At 37.9% G+C, this 19,247-nt stretch overlaps 1 protein-coding gene across 4 annotated transcripts in view; it reads right to left on the bottom strand.

Moving 5' to 3' along the window:
• Positions 1-17,086, bottom strand: part of LOC100692872 (hemicentin-1) — a 28,500-nt gene extending 11,414 nt beyond the window's left edge. For 2 of the 4 annotated variants that reach the window (XM_025906328.1, XM_025906329.1), the window contains exons 1-10: positions 16,914-17,085; positions 13,913-14,176; positions 13,474-13,821; positions 13,081-13,305; positions 11,650-11,877; positions 11,298-11,561; positions 9,291-9,548; positions 8,413-8,550; positions 6,636-6,845; positions 5,820-6,062 (exon numbers count right to left, since the gene is read on the bottom strand). In XM_025906328.1, the coding sequence (XP_025762113.1) occupies positions 5,820-6,062; positions 6,636-6,845; positions 8,413-8,550; positions 9,291-9,548; positions 11,298-11,561; positions 11,650-11,877; positions 13,081-13,305; positions 13,474-13,821; positions 13,913-14,176; positions 16,914-16,971 (2,236 nt within the window). In that variant the 5' untranslated portion in view covers positions 16,972-17,085. Of the gene's footprint in view, positions 1-870; positions 4,572-5,819; positions 6,063-6,635; positions 6,846-8,412; positions 8,551-9,290; positions 9,549-11,297; positions 11,562-11,649; positions 11,878-13,080; positions 13,306-13,473; positions 13,822-13,912; positions 14,177-16,913 lie in introns of those variants that run through there. The other 2 variants (XM_005468738.4, XM_025906330.1) reach the window with 2 other exon arrangements.
• Positions 17,087-19,247: the final 2,161 nt, after the last annotated feature.

The raw sequence follows: 19,247 nt of genomic DNA, 5'->3' as shown, positions 1-19,247 counted from the left end.
GAAGGCGGTAAAAGGGTAAAGAGTGCATTTCGATGATTTATTGCATTTTCATAGTTTTGAAATATTAGAGTACTGGATGTTGAGCTGCATGTTGCACCCTGCACACTCCTTCTGTATTCAGTCACCACTGGGTTTGGAGTTATTTCAAGTGGGCATTCTTGCTTAGCACATGCAGAAAGATGGATGGGAGTGGGAAATGTTATTTCAGTCCAACACTACATTCCTCCATTATATATAATAATGCAAGATTTCCACATCCAGCGCTGTAGTGAAATAGCAATGAAAGGAAAGGTCTTTAAGCTGTTCCTTTGGAGGCAACAGGAAAAGACTCAGGAAGGATACACCCCTCCCACAGGGAAGTCTGCACTTGCTGCCCACCATTCTTTGAGGTGGACTATACCAACAACACATATCAGTTGAATGCGTCACATTCAACTCAGTTCATTTCCACTTATTATAAAGTACAATGTTATCTCACCTGAGGCATATATCATTTAAACATGCATCTACAATAAACACAGATTGCTGGGGGGAAATGTCAATATACAGAAGATCCTTATAACCCCAACAATAAAAGTCACTAATTTTCCCACTTTTGTCATTTTTTTCACCCATTTAATCGTTTAGGAATAGGCTTTCTGTGCAGGCTTCTCTTGAAAACTAGACTTCAAACTCAGTGAAACTTTTTCTTGGATAAATAAAGGATTTAATTAAAAATTTCATTCACACTTTCCGGGCATTCCCAACTTTTTAAACACCCCCTTTTTGCTATAAGCAGACTCCAAAGCACGCAGGGATGGAACCCTTAGCCTCTGTTATTTCCATGTCGACAGCAAAGAAAACACGAGCTCTCAAGTGTTTCTTACTTACTGGTTTCTGCCCCGTTAGAAAGCGATAACAGCTCTACTGTCAAAAAGGCTGAAAGAAGACGAAGAAAGCTCAAATAATCCATTAGAGTAAACTCTCTGAGTCTCTTATTCCAACAGCTGTCGCTCCTTTTCCTTGGCTTTCCTTTCTCTTATAGTGAGCTGGAGTTGTTACCGCTTCAGCTCAGCTGCTAAGTAAACTAGCGGCGACTTGTTGACTTTTTTAGGAGAAAGCTAAGCTAAGCTACAGCTGACAGCAGCACGCCGCTCCCAGCTCCCAGCAGTTACCGGGGAGGAAACTGTCCCTCCCCCAACAGTGGGCACAGAGACACACAGAGTGCACTCACTACCCCTGACTAAGAAAACACTACAGCAGTGCTAATAAATTACAGTTTAAAGTGACAAAGACAATGCAGTTAGTTAAAATGTAAAGCAGTAACATTTAGTGTAAAGACAAGAAAAGGTTCATTTAAAGTGTTGCATTAAGTGACACAAGTGGCTCTTTGATGCAGAGAGTCAGCAAACATTATAAATGTAGAGGAAAAAAAGTAGATCTTTGAAGTGGATTAGATAAAAGTAGATGGATTCGTGTGGAGTAGCTTGTATGGAGTAATGTAATATTTTTAGTCACAGTAATACTAGACTCACTGGTCATTATATTAGGTACACCTTGTTTAGTACTGGGTAGGACTCCCTTTCGATTCAGAACTTAGTATTTCATCACATTATTATCATTTAAATTTGACATGCTAATGTTGGTATTTAGCCATCAATTTTATCTTGTTTTTAGTTTTCTTTTTCTTTTTTCTTTTTTTAGTTTTCAACAGCCATTCTTAATTATTTGTCAAGAGTTTTAAAACCCAATTTACTGTTTTCCTTTGTTGGAACTTTCCACCTTCCTTTCCTAGCTTTCTCCCATCACCCTCAACTGGTTGCAGCAGATGGCTGCACCTCCCTGAGCCTGGTTCAACTGGACGTTACTTCCTATTAAAAGGGAGTTTTTTCTCCACACTGTCGCCAAGTGCTTGTTTGAAAGGGGTATTATTGTATTATTGTAGGGTCTTTACTTTACAGTTTAAAGCACCTTGCGGCGACTGCTGTAATGATTTTTTGCTGTATAAATAAAACTGAATTGAATTGAAACCAGCACTTTTCTTAAATATGCCATACTTGCTGTGCATGCATATAAATAGCAACAACATGTTTAAAAAGCGATCATTTTAATAAGAAAATACTTATTTTTTCCTCAGTCACAAATATTTACAACAGTATATACAAATGTGTTATAAAGGCCTCCTCACCCTTCACACAAAGGCTTTGAACTCCATTAACCCTTCAATAATTTGCGATGCCACCATATCGCCATGCAGTCCATTTTCATAATACATTAAATAGTCTTTACTTTTTCTCAAAAATAAATATAAATATGCATTTGCATACAGCTCATATAGACACTGGGGTAGCAGTGCCTGTGGTCACTCATCTGTGGAACAAGACAATTTGTCCCATAATGAGAGACCTTTTAGATTTTGGCATAAAAAGTGCCAGGCACAGAAAGGGCTACATATGTAGAAAGGAATGCAGAGTGACTTATAGGAAGTTATGACTGAAACAACAGTTGGCTCAATACATGATATACACTATACGCTTAATGTCTAAAATACTGTAATGCTTGTAGGTCCTCACCTGTTAAATTTCACATGGAGATTGGTACATCGTTAGAACATCTCTGCACATTTTGATTATATAACACAGTCACATTAACAGCTACATTTTGACTGATATTTCTATATGATATGTATGACTGTGATAAAGGGAAGTTAAAACATGAAATTGCTGCATGTGTGTCTGTGTGTGTGTGCACTGCTGAGCTCTGCAGAGAGTTTTTAAAAAAAAAAAAAATTATGTACCGATCTCCCTGTGGAATGCAACTGGTGACAAGTAATGCAATTGATATATATTTTGAATTTCCTGTGAGTTTAACAGCTTGAAGCATACTGATTTGAAATCTTAAGAAGGCAAAAAAAATTTGACATGAAAAAACAAAAAATAAAAACATCAAATATCTTTGTGCTCATTAAATTAGGAAAGGTTCCACTTTCAAGTCAGAAGCAAAATTATCACTCCTTCACATATTTATATCCAGTGAAAACGGGCAAGAATCCAGTAGTAGATACACACTTGTGTAAATATGGTAGGTGCAATCACAAAGTTACAAAACAACCCTTGATTAGAATTTGTCTGAGCCTCATTTATGAGTTGAAAGAATAAACTGTTGAAATGTTGTGGGTTGTTTGGTAAATAAAGATTGAATTAGCTATACATGAAAATAGTATTCAGTTTTTGTGTATAGCTAATGTCTAGCTCTAATGACCAGTGATAATCGTGGATATGATGTCACGTTACTTTGTCAGTGAAGCTGATGAGTACTCAAGTTTAGGATTCACAGTGAAATTACAGTTTTGTGAGTGGAGTGGTGAGAACAGAACTTTCATGGAAGGAAGAGGCGAACACGGAGAGATTCTGCCAAATTTAAATCAAGTATGGTTGACGCTATTTTTTTCTTTAAATGATTAGACTCATGGAACTGTGGTTGCACCTAGCTTTACTCTCCTAAGGATAAAACACTATTATAATCAGAGGTGTAGTCCAGAGTCATGCCCAACATTTTGCTTCTCCAAGACAGGAAATAAAACGTTCACTTAGCTTAATCATTCAAAATATAGCTGTCACTTTAAGAGTATTAGTTAAAAGACGACAAAGTAATTGGTCAACAATGTCATCATGACATCTAGGGCCAGATTTAGTAACGACCTGTGCCATTGCAAAACCTTCGTTTGAGGTCAGAAAGGCTCTGCTAGAGTTTACCGAAGAGACACAGTGTCAGTTTTGTGACTGAAAGCTGCAGAACAAATTAACGTGATGATGCGTTCACTAAAATGTGCTCATGGGAAAGAAAGCTTTGGGTGATCTAACCGTGCCCTAAATTACATACATTACAATAATTACATTCATTTCAATAATTACTTGCCAAGAGCAAATTAGGGCTTCAGAAACTAGCAGTCAGATATGTTCATAACCCTGACCTTAAATGTGTGAAAAGTGGTGCAAAATTCACCACAGATTACATGAGGGAGAGAGGCAAGTTTGAGAGAGAGCAGGCAACTATCAAACAGGACAGTATGAAAAATTAAGAAGACACATCCAGGAAGGAAAGAGCTGTAAGCAGCATGTAAGAACTGGCATTGATCACTTTTGCTCAGTTGTAGTTGAATAATGTAAATTTGCTTCTGCAGTGAAAAAGCTTTTGTCGTCCACTATGTTACTCAGACAAATAGGACTACACCTTTGATTATGATGTACTGGAAAATCGATATGCAGTAGAAGGTTGAATGAATGAATAGATCTTTGTCTAAGTGGTAATCATACTTTAAAAACACTGTTAACTGCAGCCAATTCAGATTGCTCAGCAGTCTGTTCTGTACTACGCAGGGATGTACTGCGTTGATAGTCTGGTCATAGGGAACTGCAGGTCGCCGTTGTTGTGAGCTACATTCCCATTGTGCTCGCTAAATTTGGGGTTTTTAAAGTTGTAGTGGCGCATTTTGGTGTTCTTGTAGTAGACTGAGTAGATTAAGAGGAAGATAATGGCGATGGCTACAACTGCGAGAGCCACAAATCCAGCGATGAGAGGGAGGTAGTCCTCTGTAATGAAGACAGTGAAACGGGAAACACTTCAGTGTGCAACAATAGAAATGTAAAAGTTTTACTCTATATGTAACTCTACAATTTAAAGAGGTCAACAAATACACATGCAAAAGTAAAAGTATAAGTAAAGATGTGCAGTAGTAATCCCAGTGAAGTTTGAAAACATTTTAGGTGAGAAGTTCTAGATTATATTCATCCAGAATTTGTGGGACTGCAAATAAAATAATAAAAATATCAATAAGATTTCATGTTTTAGAATTCCTCACTATTCAAAGTAATGTTTTCAGCAACAGAAATGGAAGGAAAACTGTAACAAGTGTATTATGGTTATTGTTATGGTTATTATGTTATTATGATGGTATTAGAAACATCACACTGAATATAGTATAAAAACACAAATCATTACCCATTCCCTAATGTCACCAGCAGCAGTGAACCAGTGCATACTGCAGAATCCATAGACTGTATTTATACTGTATTTAAAGAGAGTATTTCTTTTTACCATGACTGTAGGACAGACATAACCTCATTGGTTTAAAAGTGAATGTGGTGCAGATATACCTTCGACCTTGTAGTTTTTATAATCTTAGTTGGTAGTTTCAAGTTTTATTTAATACAGTTTTATTTATAGGGGGGATATTTTGCAAATTATGCTTACATAAAATACGAAATGTTGTAGGACATAGCTCTTGTGACTGATAAGTCACTGCCATATGAGTGTGCAGTTTCCTCTGTTTTAGAGTCAGAGCTGCCTCTATTTTGGAAACAGCCAAAATAGAGGCAGATGTTCAGTGCATGACTTCAAGATGTGACTTCACAAAAACAGGCCCTTTGAGTGGATGGATGGCTGTGAATCAGGAAGTACTACTAATCAGAAACAGTGCCAAGTCCCTCCAATCTGCATGTTGAAGGATTTAATAAAAAGCCTTGTTGTCATGACAATAATGGACCTAGAGCTTTGAGGGTTTTGAGGAGTCTGCTGGAGGCCTATTCCTGTTAAAAGGGAGTTTTTCCTTCCCACTGTCACCAAAGTGCTTGAATCCTCTGTAGTCCTCACGTAAAGAGCCGTGATTTTTTTTATAAAACGTCTAGGGCAGTCTTATTTTCTTATTCTCTTGGCTAACAGGAGTGGAACCCTCTGATTGTGTAGCTTTAAGTTCATCCAGAAACATATACATGTAAAAATGTACAGAAAAGCTGCATAACTGCATAAGGTGAAAAATCTGTATGATAAAAGTGTGTTACCTTTTAAAATCACTTCAACCACGTGTGATGCAGAACCAACGTCATTGCTGGCAGTGCAGTTGTAGATGCCCGGCTCAGACACAGTGAGTTTTCCTTTAGACACATTCACATGGGACTCTGGGTTGTAGTGCCACTGGATCTTTGGGATTGGGTTACCATCTGCTTCACAAACAAGCTCCTCAGAGTAACCTCTGAACACGGGAATTTCTTTTGGAAGCTTTGTGGTATTAATTTTGGGCTTATCTGTTGTGACAAAGAGGTAAATAGAATAATGTCAAGACACTGAGTATTCAAACAATACCACCCAAAATAAACAAATATGCTATTTAAAAATGAAAAAAGCATATTTTCAAACTCATCTGTACACTAATGTTAAGAATAGTAAATGGAAATGGAAAAAGTGAATAGCACAAACATCTGCAGCAAGGTTAAAGCAGGATGTCTCTGTTTTGTAATTACATTCTCTTTACTTTCATATTGTTATAACAATTGATTTAGTCTTTTAATTACATGCTGTAATCTATATGCACTAGGAAGATTATTGTTGACTTTAAAGATGTGCTATGCCTGGAGCAGTTGACTATATAAGGACATCTGTCATAAACTGATAAACTGATATGACCGTGACACAATAGAAAGAACAATTTTAGAGCAAAGAGTCAAATGGTGTACTTTTAAATATCTTTATCTCTTTGTCTGAACATTTCACTACATTTAACATAAACACTTAAGACAGTAACAGTATATGTTCAACATAACAAAAGGAATGGTAGATTCCTCTGAATAGGGAAAAGTGAATATGAAATGTGATCTTACAGAGGACAGTGATCTTAAGGGTGCTGGATGTTGTAGTCGGAAGAGGATTTAATCTCAGGTTTAGCCGAGCCTCACATCTGAACTCCGCTTCGCCGTCTTTCCTTTGCAGATTGACATTAATCGTGGCAGAAACATTTACCGGGGATCTGACATCACTGAGTTTGCAGGTTTTGTTGTTTTCAAGCTGACAATCAGTTTCTTCCAGAATGTCTGACAGAAAATAAGACAACAAAAAGACAAAAGCTGACATTTTCACTTGTTTATATATGAGCGGGGGACACAACAGAAGTTAAGCATGACTTACAGTACTGTGAGAACGTCTCGAGCCACGCCTTATTCTTTATATTTAGTTTATAAGAAGCAAAGAGTTTTAAAGTGGTCTTGAACAATAGTTCTACTACAGGCTTTGTGAAGGTCTTTTAAAGCCTTTTTCTTTTGCTATTGGCTATTTTTTCACTCATTTTCAGTCCACTCCTTGTAATATGACCACTAACAGAGCATTTTTTTCTTTGTTAAACACCTTAACAATGGCTGATGAATCACTCAACCATATTAAAGACACCTAACTGAAGGGATCAACTAGTGTTGTGTGTACACATAGCAGAAAACCTAGACAAGAATAAAATTTTAATTAGATCTTGAGGCGGTTTGTTTTTTCTATATAAGTGCACTGCTTGGTTTAACTAACATTTACAGGTTTATCACCCATTTAATGTTCACTGAAGCCTCATCAGAAGTGGTCTCAATGGAAGGGTGGCTGTTAAGAAACAATTCTTTGTCACATTTAGTGCTGTGTGCCAGGCAAGATGAGGACCCAAATGCAGGACTTGAACAATGGGATGATCAAAGGAAAGCAGCTCTAAGAAAAACATTCCTTAAAACAAACTTGAGAAAACCAAACCAAAACTTGAACACGGAAACTAAGAACTAAACACTGGAAACTGGAGACGACAACAACCAGGTGCATTGAAGACACAAGCAGCACATGGGGTAATGATGCAGCAACGGGCAGAGGAAAACACAGGGCTTAAATACACAGATGGATAACGAGGGAATGAAACAAGGGAGGAGAGCACAGCGGGGAGTAATCACACATAATGAGATGGGCAGGAAGCAAAACTGAAAACGTAAGACTGTCAAAGTAAAACAGGAAACAAGAGACATTCACAAAAACGTAGATTTGACACCGCGACACAAATGACTGACACTGAGACACACAGGGGATGCATGAACCTGGAGCACAGAGACAAGAATAATGAACTGAGACAGAGCTAAACAAACATGACAGACTACGCAGGGAGGCACCAATGAGAACAGACTAAATAAACAAGAACTTAAACCAGAAGTACAAATGATTAATCCAGGAAGAACAAGGAAACTAAAAAATGCTAACTGTTCCTGAAGACTAATTAAAAGAACTGCATCTACTTCCTATTTTACTAGGATAATTTATAAAAAAGAAACAGTGAGTAGCCCACGACTTTTGCACATTACTTTATCCAAGATTTAATGTTTACACTGTATAAGCCATTGTCTTGATGTTTCACATTTATACACTACTGAATTCTACATAAACGCAACTTATTTAAGGGAAAATTACTGAGTTAGCAAATGATGTGGTAGGTAGGGTCATTTTCTCTTTCTATGATCAATCTCCCTTTTGCATCGAGTGCCGTCGCCCCCTGCTGGACACTAGAAAGAATCTCAAAGCACTGTATTGTGTTGTGTTGCAAGTCTCTCACACCACATTTATAATATTTACAGAAAAGTTCCTCACCTTGATTTTTGTACCACAACACAGTGAGGTTTTGTGCTGGAGCAACGCTGACAATGTCACACCGCAGCTGGAACTGTTCGCCCTCTTCCACATAGCTCAAGCGATCCACGTGATAAATGGAAACACTGTCTGGTTTTTCTACAGTGGAGAGTTGTTGGGAGAGGAAAGAGCAGAGTAACACAATTTAAGGTTCAAATTTGAAGGCAGCAAAGGTATGAAAATTGTTGTGAACAGAGGCGGGAAGTAACAAAGCACAAATAATTCTCAGGTATCTGTACTTTACTTGAGTATTCAATACTGAGTATTTGTCTGACAACTGTCCGTACTTTCCATTCCTTACGTTTTCAAAACAACCTTGTTACATCTGGTATAACACATTCAAGTTGAGATATTATTTCGCATCACTGTGTGCTTTTAAACATTAAATCAATTTGATCCTAAACGGTAATACACAAAAGGCGTACTGATAGTGGTTAAAGTGGGCTGGTGTGTTGCTGAATCTCTCCTTAACCCCTGACTGTGTACATTTTCCTGTTTACGTGTGGAGGCAAAGTTATCCTCTACAATGTAGGAAACAGAAGATAGAGCTCTTTAAAACAATCATTAGAATAAAATTTAGACTGAAATAAGGTTTCTATTCCCTTATATACTAATACAATTTTATTACATTAGTATAGCACAAGGTAGAAAAATCCTTAAAAAAACTACTCAATACTTTTTTACTCTGAGTACATTCTGAGCCTGTACCTTTTCCCATTTCCTTTAGTAAAGAAGTTTAAAACAGCACTTTTACCAGAGTATTTTTTAACACAATTATGTGTAGTTCTACTCAAGTCCATAATGTCTACATAATGTTCAGACATTATGTACATACTTACTGTAAAGAGTAAAGTTCAATGATTTATTGCATTTTCCTATTCCTCGAAATGATGCAGTGCAAACTGGCGTCATCCCCCAGTCTTCATTGGTGTTAGCAAACCAAGTCATATTATCAGATTCTTCACCCTCCCAGTACATTCTCTGGACATTTGTGGAGATGGTGGATGTTGACCTGCACGTTGCACCCTGTGCTCTGCTTCTGTACTCAAGCACCATTGGATTTGGAGTTATTTCAAGTGGGCATTCTTGCTCAGCACCTGCAGAGAGAAGGGTGGGAGTGATGAATGTTATTTCAGTCCAAGTCTACATTCCTCCATTACACTAATGCAAGATTTCCACATCCAGCACTGTAGTGAAATAACAATGAAAGGGAAGGTCTTTAAGCTGTTTCTTTGGAGGCAACAGGAAAAGATCCCAGGAAGGATACATCCCTCCCTAGCTCAAAGAATTATTTGGGGTGGACTGCACCTGAACACATATCATTTAAATGTGTCACATTTACTTGGCCCAATTACTCTTAATATAAGGTATAATGTGATCTGAACTGAAGTATATATGTTTTAACCATGCAACTACAATGAACACAAGTGGAGAGAAGAAGCTCAAAATGTTTATATACAGCAGGTCACAATCCTTAATAATAACCACAGTAAAAAGTCACTCATTTCCCCTCATTCCAGTCCTAGAAACAGTTAAGCCAACCCATAAGAATACCCAGTCATATATTATATGCCTCTCATACATATGTGCTGTCGTTTTTTGTTTTTTGTTTTTTGTTTTAAGTTTGTTGCATAAATTCTTTGTTTACCTTTTTATTCACTTGACAACAGTGCATCTTTTTCCTGCCATAAAAGAAACTCTTTTCCCAAGTTCAGCAGAGGTAACAGAATGACATAATCTTACCAAGAATATCTGTATGTACTCAAAATTAATAAGTGAACTGACATAAAGGCTAAGAAGTTGTGTCTGCTGCTTCCTTTGTCTTAGGATCAGTGATGGTGTCTGAACCAGTTGTCACATGCAAATTGGCATGTTTGCCTCAAGTGTAATGCCCAAGTAGATGACCGTGTGTGATTCAAGGATTGAATAGTATTTTTGGCTATCCCCTCTACCACAGAGCGATAAGCAAAGTACTTCCTGAACAGATTACCAGTCTGTTGATCTAGAGTGAAATTAGTCTGTGGACAAAGGAAGCTTCCTACTAATAGCATTCTGAACAGAGAATAAAAAGTAACTGGTAAATATAAATGATTTCGGTCACAGTGCTACATAGACCCCACCACCTTGCTGGTACTTTTGCCTTCAGAACTGGCACAGATTCAACACAGTGCTGGAAATATTCCTCAAAGATTTCAGTCCACATTGAAATGATAGCATCACACAGCTGCTTCAGATTTGTTGGCTGCATATCTGTGATGTGATCCCTGACAGAGGTGACATCCTGTGTGGTCTTGTGCTGCTTTATTGATTCAAGGTGTCACGTACTGTGTATTCAGACGTGCTCCTCTGTATACCTTGGCTGCAACAAGTGATATTTTAGTTACTGTTACCTCCCTATCAGCTCAAAGCAATCTGGCCATTCTCCTCTGGCCTCAACATCAACACTGGATATTTTATTCTTTTTGGACCATTCTCTGTAAATCCTACTGTGGCTGTGCAGGAAAATCAGCTGTTGATCAGCAAGTCAATCAGCAGTTTTTAAAAATACTCAAAAACCAACCAACTGACCAAATAACCATGCTTCATTTAAAGTCACTTACATCACCCTTCTTCCCCATTTGGTTTGAACAACACATCAGTAGCGGTAATGGTGAGAAGTTGTAAATCGATACTTCTTGATTTAGACTCAAAAGCCAAAAAGCCTGAGGATCAGCTGGTTTTTATGAATGCTCTCATATTACACACAATCCATGATACTTTATCAGTCTTTCCAGAACATTATTTACTAAGCAGGCTGTAACTGGTAGCTTGATCATGCTGCATACTGCGTACTGCAGTTCACCTACCTATAACTGTCACTCTGATTGTTTTGGAAATGCTTCCCTTGTTGTTCCGTGCATGGCACGTGTAGGAACCCATGTTGTATGCAGTAGCGCTGTGAATCTCCAGACGGGACACTCCATCTTCATTTTCCTCCATCACATTGTCAGTCTGGTAATAATTCCAGCTATACGTTGGTCGTGGGTTTCCACTGGAGGAGCACTTCAGCTCCACAGTGGAACCAAGGTGGACTTGAATGTCTTGAAGCTCAAATATCTCTGACGGTTGATCTAAAGACAACAATTTCATTTAAGACAAAAAAGGAGTGCAATATACGTATGTAATCACTCTCGCTTGACGTGTGTCTGAAAGACTTACAGTGAACAATAATTTCCACAGTGGCGTTAACGTTTGACTGATTGTTTGAAGCTGTGATCAAGTAATGTCCTGCATCATCTCTCAACAACGTCTTTGGAAGTTCCACCACCTCATCATCTTTGTACCAGACCGTGTCAGGTTCAGGAAAGCCCTCAACAGTACAGGTGAGATTGTGAGGAGTATGTTCCTCTGCAATGTAAATGCTTGGGCAGTTCAACTCTGGTCCGTCTGAAAAGGAAAGGACAAAGGAAAAGGACAAAGACTCAGTGTGGTCCTCCCTGGGTTTTGGACCCTTGGTTTTGAGTTTTTTGTTATTTATTCCTTTCACTTTTTGGTAAAGTGATTCATGTTAAAGCACTGTTCTTCTTTAGTTTCTCTTTAAATTCTCAATTACATTTTTAATTCATTATAAATTTTCAGCAAAAAAGGTATAATGTTGGTTTGTCAGTGTTTAGTTTCTATTTACTAAAATTTTGTTATTATTCCCTTGTATTTATAATTCTTGTTTATCTTCTGCTTTATTTAGGCTCTTCATAGTTTATATTTCAGTCTTGTTGTTTGAGTCTTCTGTTCTTAACTTTGTTACTCTCAGCTTGTCCTTTAGTTAGTTCCCTTGGTGTTTCCATTAATGTCATCTTTCTGCTTTGTCTTTTTTTGCCTTCCTACACTGTCCTGTCCTACTCCCTTTCCCCTTTCCCTTAACCCTCTTCACCTCCTTGTATTACATTGTATATTGTCTGAGTCTCTCCTTGTTCTTTGTTGCTTTGACCCTCATAGTTGTTTGTCTTCCAGCTCTGTAATGCCCTGAGAATATTTATTTCCCAGTTATTTAAGGCTTTTGGATTGTCTGGCATGGTTTCCTAGTTTCTCCTGAACTTTGGTCTTTTCTGTGTTTTCTTTGGTCTAGTCAGCATTAAAAGTCTTGCTTTGAGTCAAGGTCCTGCCTCCTGCATTTATGTCCACAATATCCTCCCACACAGCTGAGTATGACACCGAGCTTCTGTCTTTCAAAGGAATTTATCTGCTGGAAAACAGAGATACTGCTCCAGTCGCAGTTTGGCCAGACTGACACTGACCAGAACTAAGAGAAACACTTTAAGAGATCATTCTTGAATATTCACCTGTGTTTCATCCCAGCATGTGAACAGATAAAGTGACAGTCTGGAGACTTTCACCTGATTAAGTAGACAAGCTTCCTTTGAAATTCAATACTCTTATTTCCTAAGACTCTGTTAATTAAAACCTTTAAACCTGCTGACTATGTTCTAAGTTTGAGTCATTTGATTAAAACGGTGACAGCTACTCTCAGTTAGGACTTGAGCACTTCTTCCACTTTCTGCATCCAGCAATTTGTGCTATTTTTAAATGTATAATGTTCAAATGTAGTATTACTTTTGTTAGTTTGTCATAAAGAGTGGATGTGACACTCACATAACACATGAACCTGGATGTTCTTTTGGACAGAGCTCCAGCCATTAGCTTCAAGTGTGTACATCCCTGCATTTTCCCTTCTCATCGGAGTGGTTGAGTTGAAGAGTTGTTCATCTTTCAGCCATTTAACTGAGGGGGTGGGATTTCCTGTTATGTTGCAATTCTCCTCCAAAGATTCATTTTCCATTAACTCAATAAGATTGGAACACTGTACATCTGGTCCAACTGAAAAGAAGCGAAAGCACCAACCATTTGTTACAATGTAATGTTTTATTCTTCTTTTAGACATATATCATCTTGCCAGGTAAACATAATAGTCACAAATACTATCTGAGACAGAATTGTATTTTATGTGAATATTCAGGTAAGTGCAACAAATAAGTATATACTTACAGACAACTGTAACAGAAAACTCCTGTGATGATACATTAAAATGTGGCCCTACTGGGCTCAGGTCCATCTGTGCCTCACATCTGAACCTGGTACCACTGTCCTTTCGAGTTGGTGTAAACGGGAAGGTAGATAACAGCTTCACTGGTTGTTTAGTATTTTTTAAGTGATTTGGTTCAATGATTTCTAAAATATCTGGTTCAATGATTCTGTCTCTTTTGTACCACTTTACAGTAAGATTTTGGACTGGTGCTATTTTGGGGATCTCACAAGTAATGTTATATTCCTCCCCTTCTACCATCATACCATTGGATTCACCGGTGGAGTTGATTTTGATTTTTTCTGGAAATGCTGAGAAAAAGAAAGGAGTTATTAGATACTTTAGTTATTAAAGTTATCAGAATATGATTGTAATAATTTACGCACAACAAGCAGGACTTACTGTAAACAACGATGTTCAGATCTTTCATGCACTGGTCTGAATCTTTACGGTTAATGAAGCAAAAAGCAGAGATGTCCCATTCTGTTAAATTCTCCACCTTCCAGGCCAAATGGTCGACCTCCATATTCCCTATCCCTCCTTGTGAAGCCTCCCAACCCATTCCATCATGGCTCACTGTTGTGGTGCAGTTGACTAAAACTGGGTCTCCATATCTCACCACAACACTGGAAGGGCTCAACTCAATGGGACATGAGGCACCTACACCTGCAGCATAAAAATATTGTATATATTTAGATGCTTCACATTGTTTTTGTTTTGTAGTAAAAATAAAATGTAGGATCAACAAATCAAACCAAATATACTAGTCAAAAAGGAAATGCAAGTTTGTGTTTTAAACATATTTTATAGACCAACACTACTACATATATATATATATATATATATAAGCAGGCTAATATGTGTAATAGGATGTGTCTGGATATGCTTCTGGTCTAGAAAGGCCTGCACTCCTCTGGTTGTGTTGGGTCAGGCAATGCCCTGCTGAAACAGCTGCAGAGCTATTCTAGCTACTGCAAGAACAGCACATGTACTGGTCATCTCAGTACCTCTGTGCAGACAGATTTCTGACAAGAACAACCGGGTTAGAGATGATGCTTTCATGGACATGTAAGGCTCCAGCAAACCAGCATGCCAACAGCCTAGCTGCAGTCCATTTCAGTTAGTCACAGCGTAGTTTCACTGATAGCAATGTTGTGCATGCAGAACAGTGAAGAGGACTTCAGCAGTGTTTTTGGGAAGATTTTTAGGCCAATCAGATGTTTTCCAGGTGGTACTGCATGGCACTGCAAGATGGTACTTTTCTGCATTTGTAATTCCATTACTTTTGACAAAGTTACCAACACCAAAGACTGAAATGTAGTCCTATACCATGACAAAGCCTCCACCATACTGTTGTACCTTTCAGATGCCCTCTTCAACACGTATGACTATTTGCACTTCATAACACCTATTGGCACTGATTTTCAGTCCATTTCTTGTGTACTTTGGCATACCTCAGCCTTTTCTCCCCATTTCCCTTACTGAAGAATGGCTTGTTGACAGCCAGCCTTCCACTGAAAGATGAGTCTTTAGGAAACACTAGATGGGTCAACTGAAGCCAAATGCATCTCTCAGGCAACACTGGACACTGTGCAGATATATACCAAGTTTTCAGCTATTAGCTCTTTGGGAATCACCTTGTTGATGCAAATAAACAAAGCTAACAAGTCAACTTATAATTCATCTGTTTAATTGACATTGCTTTAAAATGAAGGTTGAATGTTTTTTTTTGTTTGTTAAACTCCTGTTTCCTCCTCTCCTCTCTCCTCGTTCCTTCTCCTCTCCTCTGCCCAAATCTCTTGTGCGAGAGACAAAGTGACATGTGCAAGGAGACTCATCAAGTATGCACAAATTAAGAAATCAGAAAAGGAAGTGTATGGACTCTATTTATTCACTTCCCCTTATTTTGATGTTTTGTTGGAGGGAAGTGGAAAACTAGTTGCCATATGGACCTCCAGTGTTTTACAGATTTTTGCTGTAGCAAAATAACTTTCTGTAAGACATTTAGACCTTAAAAACCCACAAGTAAAAAAGCATGCTAGATTTCTCTCACTAAACAACAAAATAGAATAAAAAAAAGCAGATGAAGTCAAACAAGCAAAATGGCAATTTGGGGGGATCTGCCCCCTCCTCCTGTGTGTTTCTTTGCTTTGCTCACTAATACCTGTATTTGAGTTTCTTCCCTCCAGAGTTTGCTTGCTTGCTCACCATGGATAAAATAAATCATTAAACAGCACATATTTTTCTTGGAAGCTGACTTCATTTGCCCGTGTACATTCCTTTCCCATGGTGAGTCATTCTTTTGACTATGAGTTTGATAATCTCCCCCCTTTTTAGTCAGTGCATTAACTGAACAAAAATATTTCAGTGATCATTCTCACCAGATAAGACTTTTCTTTTATCAAGCCCTTGTTTTGATATATTTTCCTGTTAAGCAGAAAAGAGCTTTTAAAGCATTTTGTTTTTCACCGTACCCCCCACATTGTTATTCAGGAGGACTCATGTAGAAACAGGATTATCATAATGCCAAAGAGTGATTTTTTTTTACACAGCCACACTTCCCTAAATGATAACAATGAAAGCAAGAGGTTGATAGTGCCATACAGTCCATGACCTCACAGTGAACAATGAACCCTTAAGAGGGCAACACCTTTAAAGGGGAAATGAAGTTGTTGTGCAAGTCAAACCTTTTAGTAGAATCAAATTATTCATCAATTTGAAGCCTTATTGCAGTATTCCTCCATGTTCCCAATTCCAAAAAAAAAGACATTTTTAAAAAAAATATATACTTAATGGAAAGTGAAAGGAAAGAAACACACACAGCTGCCTATACATTTAACTACATCAATCCAATAAACCACTAATGAACATTCAGTCACAGCCAGTGCCAGCGAGTTGAAATTGCTGTTGCATAAATAGCCTTAACTCACATCTAAGAAGACTGAATTGCACATAATAAGTGTTCATTTGAGGGGAAAAGATTTGGTTCAGATTTCACATCTTTGTTTTCTCCCCTTTTACACTTTCTTTCACAACATCTGGGAAACTATCCACCATTTGTTTTTCATTATTTTCCCTCTCTTTTTTACACACGACAATCTATCGCACCCTTCTGGTTAAATTAAGTCCTGCGCCTAGGGCATGTCACAATTTTATCTGCTGTTGTTTTACTAATCACGCCAATGACCACATCATTCTCTTTCTCTAACACGAATATGGCTATGGCTTCATATATGCTTGATCTGTATAAGACCTCGTGGGTAACGAAAATAAAATATAAAGAAATAAATAACAAAAATAAATTGGCCACTGAGAAAAAGACATCACATAACAAAATTACACCAAATATGCATTATAAAGCTTGAAGACCGTCATTTTAGCAATGAAAGTGAGAGCATCTTACCTGCCGCAATGAGAACGAGCCCCACTGACAGCTGAACAAATAATCTACTTTGACTCATTTGAGTTGCTTTACTCAACAATGACCCCTCAGTCGTTTGTTACTCCTCTGCTCAGCTTCCCCTGTTGGACTGTGCAGCTCCGAGCTGTCGTGAATAAGTACAAGCAGATGAACGGGAGAGAGAGAAATACACTGAGATCCTATCTCTCTCTCCCTCTCTTGCTTTCTCTCTCTCTCTCTCTTCCCACTTTCACTGCACAGTTAGTAATTTGCATGCAGGGGGAGATATTTCTGTTATTCATGAGTCAGGCTATATACACAGTCTGATGTTTGCACCTTTAACTATTGTAGGTCTTGAGTGAGGTATTTACAGACATTAATAGCTTTAAATAATCATTTTGCCTGTTTAACACAATTTGATATTTGCTGCGAAAACGTTAATTTATGATATTATATTCATAAAAACTCTACATTTAGCAAATTGGGATTTAGACCGTTGACCTTTAGACAACAAATAATACAAAAAAAATCTGTATAGGTCATTTATACTTCCTCTTTCCATACTGTAAATTTAGACATCCTGTCTTTTCTCTAGAACTGTGGGAAAATCCCCTGAAAAAGCATAAATGTGATTATTTTTGGAAAGTTTTACACTATAAAAGAACGGAAACTGTGCAAAATAAAGGAGGAATTAAATTTTATATGGAATATATATATATATATATATATATATATATATATATATATATATATATTGTATATGCGATTTCACTGTGACCTCATTTACATCTGTTCATTTTACTACTAAAACAACAAAAAAAATTACCCAAATCCTCTAAATCAGCTGAAGAGTGAAGATTTCTTTGGTTTGTTGGCTGTTAGCCGTCGTTATGCCCACGCATACGCATGCACAGACACATCTTAAGGTCAACAGCACATAGATTCACACCCACGCACCATCGGCTCTGTTGCTCTGTGTTTTCATAATTTAGACCAAATGTTTAAAGACCAAAACTGGGCCATTTTTTTGTCCCTTCTGGTTGAATTTTTACACCACATTGATTCAGAAATGAAATATGTACCATAGGGTTTACGTATTGGGATTGGGCTTTTGCTTTCGATTCATTATCATCTTAGCATCAGTGAAACGTATTGTGCCCATTTTGGAATCTGGAATTTCCCAGATTTCACTTTCAGTTAGATCTTTGTGTATGTGTGTGGTGTCTGTGTGGCACAATCTGGAAATGTGGGATACTCCCAGATAAGCATGTGATTTTCTAGAAACTGAAAGAGAATTGTCCTGTCACACTAAAGGAATGGATGCAGGAATCATTTCTGAGTCAGTTTAAGGTGATGAACTCTTTTGGGATGCACCCCCTGCATCAAACAACAAATCACTGAGCAAGAATAGTGAATCCGTGGGAGGCTTTAAAAGCAAGTAATCACATCCTCCTTGTGCTCTTGGGACCCACAGAAATGTTTAATAGAAACCAGAACAATATGTTTTTGGTTAAGGGCAAGTGAGAAAAAGCAGCTATGTGTAGCAAGTTGTCTTTTAATCCAGTGTAGGTCAAAGGTTATTTGAAAGGTCCATTATGTTGAAGCAGAAAAGATAGAGGAGGATATCCAAGAAGGAATGCTCTGAAAGACAAACACACTCCAGTGAAGAAAACAAGCATTGAAATTCCAGTCATGCTGCAGAAAAAGCTAGCAAGGATTACACCCCCCTCTGTCTTCTTTTCTCTCTCCTGGAGGTTTATACACATATCAGACTTGAAAGGCTGCTATTAAAATTTCACTGGATTAATACTGGTCTCATTCCAGCTTGATTCTCATGACAAATGGTGTGTGTTTCCCAGCAACAAAGTCCATTTGAAATCTGAGCTAAGTGCTGCCAAACCTAACAGAAATGTTCAAATGTTTGTGTGGTTCACTTACATTTCATGAAGCCACGCTGTGATCGCTATCAGTTTCATTTAATAAGGGTACTTCCTGTTCAAGTCTAAGAATGTGCAGGAACCACATTCATAAGCTGGCCTCGAAGGATTTCAAGGACACTGAGATTAACTGGACTCAGGCGTTTACTAGAATAAATCACAGAGCAATTAATGGCGTGATAAATGTTCGTGAGGCTGATGTGACAATGTTGGCCTTTTTTAGAATGAATTTTCCAGTGACAAAGGGGAAGTGGCCGTTCAAATTTGACAAAGTCCTAAGGACAAGGAAAAAGGCACTTGACTGTATCCTGCAGTTTTAATGCCAGTCCTGTACTAACACACAGGAACTGATCATATATCTTACCACAGACAGGATGGCATTGTTCTGTTAGAGAGAAAT

The sequence above is a fragment of the Oreochromis niloticus genome, linkage group LG4 (genome assembly GCF_001858045.2).
Source record: "Oreochromis niloticus isolate F11D_XX linkage group LG4, O_niloticus_UMD_NMBU, whole genome shotgun sequence".
Lineage (NCBI taxonomy): Eukaryota > Metazoa > Chordata > Actinopteri > Cichliformes > Cichlidae > Oreochromis > Oreochromis niloticus.
Note: the sequence above shows the minus strand (reverse complement) of the source record. Positions and strands in the feature narration are given on the sequence as shown.